Source organism: Amblyomma americanum, chromosome 5 (genome assembly GCF_052857255.1).
Source record: "Amblyomma americanum isolate KBUSLIRL-KWMA chromosome 5, ASM5285725v1, whole genome shotgun sequence".
Lineage (NCBI taxonomy): Eukaryota > Metazoa > Arthropoda > Arachnida > Ixodida > Ixodidae > Amblyomma > Amblyomma americanum.
This window is the reverse complement of record NC_135501.1, coordinates 64,108,428-64,114,427: the sequence shown is the minus strand read 5'-3', so window position 1 is coordinate 64,114,427 and position 6,000 is coordinate 64,108,428. Positions and strand designations below refer to the sequence as shown.

The 6,000-nt window shown below is 44.0% G+C and overlaps 1 protein-coding gene across 1 annotated transcript in view; it reads left to right on the top strand.

The window, feature by feature from the left end:
• Positions 1 to 1,467: 1,467 nt before the first annotated feature.
• LOC144134748 (kunitz-type serine protease inhibitor 6-like) overlaps positions 1,468 to 6,000 on the top strand; it is a 31,776-nt gene continuing 27,243 nt past the window's right edge. The window contains exons 1-2 of the mRNA XM_077667582.1: positions 1,468 to 1,510; positions 5,652 to 5,840. Of these exons, the coding sequence (XP_077523708.1) occupies positions 1,468 to 1,510; positions 5,652 to 5,840 (232 nt within the window). The remainder of the gene's footprint in view (positions 1,511 to 5,651; positions 5,841 to 6,000) is intronic.

Sequence of the window (6,000 nt, the reverse complement as noted above, 5' to 3'; positions counted from 1 at the left end):
GCCTAATGAATTCTTCATCGCCCTACCACTGAGGTCACAACGTGGGGGTTTTCAGCTTGCTTTATAGCTGGCGTGCCTGTTGCACCCAATCTGAACCGGACTGCTTGACAGACCAGTGGCCGATGCTCAAAAGGCGGCGCAGTCAGGCGCTTCGAGACGGTTGTCGGTTGAGTGAAAGGGCTGGCTTGAGAATTGTAGGAAACGGCTTCACAGGCCGCCGAAATATCAGATGGCGCGAATAGTAGGACTTGCAACAGAGCCCTGGCTTCGAGGTCGACAAGCACGTGCATGGCGAAAGTGGACGAGCTTGGGGACTGTTTTGTCTTGTAAAAGGTCGCAGTGTAAATAAATAAATGCATAAATACATACATAAATAAGCAAATAAATAAATAAAATATAAATAAATAAATAAAACACGGCTAGCTGGTAAGCAATTCTAATTCTTGGCATACCTGCTATTCTCGTCGTCTATGATAAGCACTTTAATATTGCTTTGGCTAACATTTTACACTGAGGAGTTTAAAAAGCCTGTACGCGAGAAATCTGTATTATGCAAAGAATAAGCTAGGCTGAATAAAGAGCCCTGTCCAATTTTCGGGTCCCGTGTGTCCTCTGTTCTCATTAGCGAATTTCTTGAAGATATGCGAGAAAGTTCTTTTGACAGTGATTCAAAGCGCGAGAATGCCTAATAAACGCCAAGCGGGTGAAAACCAGAGAAACAACTCGCAGAGAATGTCCGCCTTTCTGCAGCGCAATTTACAGACAAAGCTGACCCTTATTCCTTGAGGTCGCTAGCTTCACGGCCAATGCAGGTCAACCAATCTTGGCATCGCCGATCATCTAATTCAAGCCGTGGAGGCAACACCGCAGTACTGTCAATTATTTCTTGCGATTCATATTGTTTATTTGCCTGATATTGCTAAGTAAATAATTGTTGAGCCTTTATTACAGCTCTCGAAATAGGCAGGACTGCAACACAGCGTCAAATCGGACGCATTTACATTTATCGCTATTATATCATGTAAAAACAGACAGCAGCTCGTTTGCTATCTATTAAGAGAGCCGCACTTTGCAAAGCGTTGCTTCTAGCCTCAGTTTTCCGCGGGGTTCTCAGGGTTCCGCCTCAGGGTTCCGCGGGAGTCTCGACTTAAGAATACCACCACGTGCTCACTGAGCTCACGCTCCATGACCTTCTAAGTTGCAACGTTGGACGAGAAAACAAGCTTGGCAAAGTTAAACGTCCTCTTCTGCATAGATGTGACATAAACGCCCGATAAAACACCCGCGTGAGTCGTCGTTGCGGCATCCGAGTGATAAGAGAAGCCCGTCGTCTTCCAAGCCTCTCAAGAAGACGAGGAGGGTGGGGAGAGCTGGCTTCGCTATCTGCCCCTCACCTTGCTCTTAGAAGGATATCATTGTCTGGGTCAGGGCTCTCTGCCAGTTCTTTGCATCACACCTGCAGACGCTATGCGGGTCACTGTCTCGTTGACGCTTCTCTTCGCTGTGGCTGGTGAGTATCCTTTTCAGAATACTTCCATAACGGTTCTGAGTGTTGAACAAAAGTTAATATGGTTGAAGGGCACACAATGCTGATGTCTAGTGTTTGGAGTGTTACTACAATATAGAGACAGCGTGTGCCCTTCAGTATTTCGCAATTGTTTATTTGCAATTATTTTAATTACCTTATGTACTGACAGAGGTGCCGTCTTTTCACAAGCTAAGTGAAGCGCAAAAAACTTGCCCAGTACACTGAAATTTTGAAAATGTAACACCCTTTGTTAGCAGACCCGAAGTTTCATCTCAAAGGTATTACTCGAATGATTATGAAAAACGATGTTCCTTGTGAATTGTAGAAAAGAATGGGACAGTAGTCTCTGAGGCATCGGCACAGGCAGCTTTACAAAATTACATAAATTATTCGAAGAGAGGGAATCCGCACCACATTGCAAACCTGAATAACACAAAATGCAACTAGCGACTTCAATTGGATTTGTATAGCCACATTTGTTAAAATATTTTGAGTTCTTGGCGTTACTGCTCTTCAGAAAAGCCTGCTCGAGGGAATACCTCGGCGAAAAAGTGCGGATGATGCGCATTCAATAGAAATATAGTGGTCGTGTCGCTTTTAAGGCTGGCTGCCATTCACTAACAATTCGACGGCAGAGCGGCTTGCAGCTGAAGAAAAGTGGAGAGCAGAGAGGAATAAAGAATATTAATCGTGATACTTGAACGCAGGAATGAAAAACGGCCTGTTGGCCATAAATGATCGGACGAAGGCCACTGTGTCGGCGCGGCCGTGCGAGCGCACGAATATGGAAACGTGAGGGCGAGCACTTGCGAACACATCGGAAATGGGGCAACTATAACAGAGCAGTGCCTGTGCCACCTTTCGAGCTACCTCTGCATTTGTCATGGGAATGCATCTGCATTAAAATCATTCACAGCCGCTAGCAATACTTTTGTGCAAAATTTTCTCCTTGTTTTTGTGCACTGGACTAGCAAATATAATTGGCCCTTTTCATGGTCACTACATGCAATGATATGCAGAAGAACCAAACAATGTTTGCTTACATCCACACTGCATAAACTGTAGAAACAAAATTACTGAAAGCCGCACTAGCGACGTATCACGTATGCCACTGTTACCGATCCTATTTGTCAATACGTGCATCAAAACGCCATTCATGGCAGTTATTCAGGCCTGAGAGTGATCTGATAATGTTAAAACCCGAACACTGTTGCCCAAATACAATAGCCTACTGATCAGACTGGCGTACTAACGACGGTAAATGAGGGTAAATTTTGAAGGGCACCATTTAAAAACACACTGCTAGCTCTAACTGCATCTATCTTCACAGAATCTGGGGTAACATCGGGCGGATGATAATGTAAGTTGATAATTGGCCTCATAGCGTACCTGTTTCCGTTGGTTTAGTTATCATTAAGGAGCAGCCGCGGTGGATCAGTGGTCTTGTTGCTCGGCTGCTGATCCGAATGACGCAGGCTCGATCCTGACCGCGGCGGGCGCATTTCGATGGAAGCGAAATGTTAGAGACCCATATTCTGTGCGATGTCAGTGAATGTTCAAAAAACACTCTGGCCGAAATTATTCCAGCCCTTGGTATGGCGTCCCCAATAGCCAGAGGTGCTATGGGACGTTAAACACTATAAATATTACCTCACGCAGTTCTTAATAAGGCGGGGCATTCGAACGGAATGGTTTACTGGTGGCGTCATTTAGGTTGCCATTTTTTCTTCTATAGTAACAGTAAAAACTCTCTAAGTTGATGATTATGCTCCGTCAAAACTACCTATTCCTGCGTTTTCTAAAATGAGCTTAAAGGTGAAAGAAAAGATGGTGATCTGCGGTCATAATAACAAGGCGAAGACTAGGTCACTGACAAAGTTAAATACTGACGGCTTCCAGTGACAAACCCGAAACGCCATTTCCGTTTGTTCTTGACTTGGTCAGTGAACAAACCTTTGTCTTGCTATAATGCTTCAGCCTGGCCATATGGACTTCCGTCGAAAGTTGGACTACGGGATCGGTGGTCATACTTGTCCGCGTTCTGTAAAGCATAGGCTTGCTAGGCAGGCATGGTGCATACCGGAAAGGTTGTTTTCTTAGGTTAGCAAGAGAGTGACATCAGTGCAATTTAAATGTAGAATTCATTTCCGGTTTGCAGCTAGCACAAGAACGATTATTAGGAGGTCATCGGGAGAGGAGTCTGTCCTGCAGTGTGCATAGTTAGGATGGCGATAAGTACATTAGTATAGAACTCCATTATTACAGAGCTGCAAGTATTGCCTGAGGCCTCAGACACGTCGAGCGCTTGTCGTCGGGGCACATAGGTACTCCGTGCAGGTTTTTCAGCATGGGCCGAGGTGGAGTACTGTGACTGACAGATATACGTTCTCCCCAAAACGCATATTTTGGTGGCGATGACGGAGGAATGGAAAAGCTCTCAACGCTTGAAGCATTATGCTTATGTAGGCCGGATTCGTGATTGCGATGAAGAGTGTTTTGTTGGAGAAAATTTTTTTTTACAGGATGCGGCACGGACCTCCTCTTTCACTTTGTTTTGGCATTACGATTCTGCGACAATGCTAGAGAAAACATACAGACTGGCTTCATGCACAACTATCCGAGACTAAAATAAAAACACTGCGATGGAGAGACTTCGCCGGCATGAAAACAAACCAGGGTCACGCTGATATAAATCAATTCTCTTATATATATATGTTAAGAGCATAAAAAACTTGTACGTAGCGGTGTCCGTTTTGTTTGCTTTATGGGGTTTAACATCCGAAAGCAACTCAGGTTATGAGGGATGCCGTAGTGAATGGCTCCGGGAGTTATGACCAACTGAACATTGTGTGTTTCTTGGAATCGTTTTAGAGTGTTGTTTTAAATTCGACCAGCATATTTAAACAATACACAAAAAACTTCATTTCGAATTAGAGGATTACCGAAAGCGGGTAGTTTCTTCTACTGGCATACTCTAATCACTCTCTATGCTTTCATTCAGAGCCACCTAAGTTCTTGCACAATTTCTTGAGTACTACTGGCATACATTTCCCATTCATCGTCCCTCCTACTTATTCAGGATCAAGGTCTCATAATTCTCACATGGGATAATCAGAACTTTCATACATACCTTTTACATCACGAGCTTAACTGCCTAGTAATGACGTCTTTACATTCAATGTTATTGTAATTGGTTATTGACAGTTGATGATCATATGGTTCATGTTTTTGGGGGGTTTAACACCCTGAACTAAATTTAGGCCATGAGGGACGCCGTTCTGAAGGGCTCTGGAAATTTCGACCACCTGGGGTTCTTCAATGTGCATTCACATTGCACAGTACACGGGCCTCTAGAATATCACCTCCATCGAAATTCCACCACCGCGGCCGGTATCGAGCCCGCGTCTTTCGGTTCAGCAGCCGAGCGCCATAACAACTGAACCATTGCGGTGGCTAGTTGATGATCGTAATATTTAGCAATTGACACTCAAGAAATACATTATTAACCCAAATTTTACGTGCTTTTAACGTAGGAATAATTTTTTGCTGTCCGAAGTTCGCACTAGATTTGGAATCAACACAGTTGGAGTTTCATTAGCGAAGTTTAGAATTCACCATATGTTACTAAACTAGCTTCATCTCTATCGTCATTTAAACGCCAACTTCATCTGTTTATTTCGTACATGTTTCATGGCAAGTTATTTGTTCTTTTGTTATGCGTGTGTAGTGTTTCCTCTATTGATTATATCTCTTTTATATTACACTATGCGTGTTTAATTGTATAGTTCATAATAGATGCCTCATGTTTCTAAACTCATTGTTGTCATGGTTGCTGGTACTAACCATTGTCATTAGTTTATCCATTTTATTATGGGAGGTTACATTACAGCATATGGCTCTGGGATCTTTTTTCTGCATTAATAATCAGTGTATAGATGCATTTTGTTGTTTCAAAAATAAATAAACATCAAACTTCACAAAAAAAGAAGCGCTGTCAGCTTCATGACTGCCGGTAGCTTCGTCTTGTACTTGTAATTTGTTGTGCAAAATACCAGCCGAGTTTACCCTTTGATGGCGCGGGCTCGTTTTGCGAACCCGTCTTGTTACCGACTGGCATTTGCAGTGCTCGCAAACTTCCACAGTAAATGCACTCCAGTAGCTGATCGAGGACCATGCCGCGCCCGCATCCCCATGTGGGCCTACAACGTCACAAAGGGACGCTGCCAGCGGTTCACCTACGGCGGCTGCGACGGCAACCAGAACAAATACCACACCAAGACGGCCTGCGAGCAGATCTGCCAGCGCTCAAAAGGTGGAGCTTTGGTACCTTAATTCGTCACTTCCATCGTAGGTATTTGTTAACTCTGGTGCGGTAAAAGCAGACACCTATCTTTAAGGGTGCGTAAGGGTTTCTCCAGAAGAACAAAAGTCTTTTGCATGCATCTGGTAGAACTCCGGGTGCAACTGCTGCA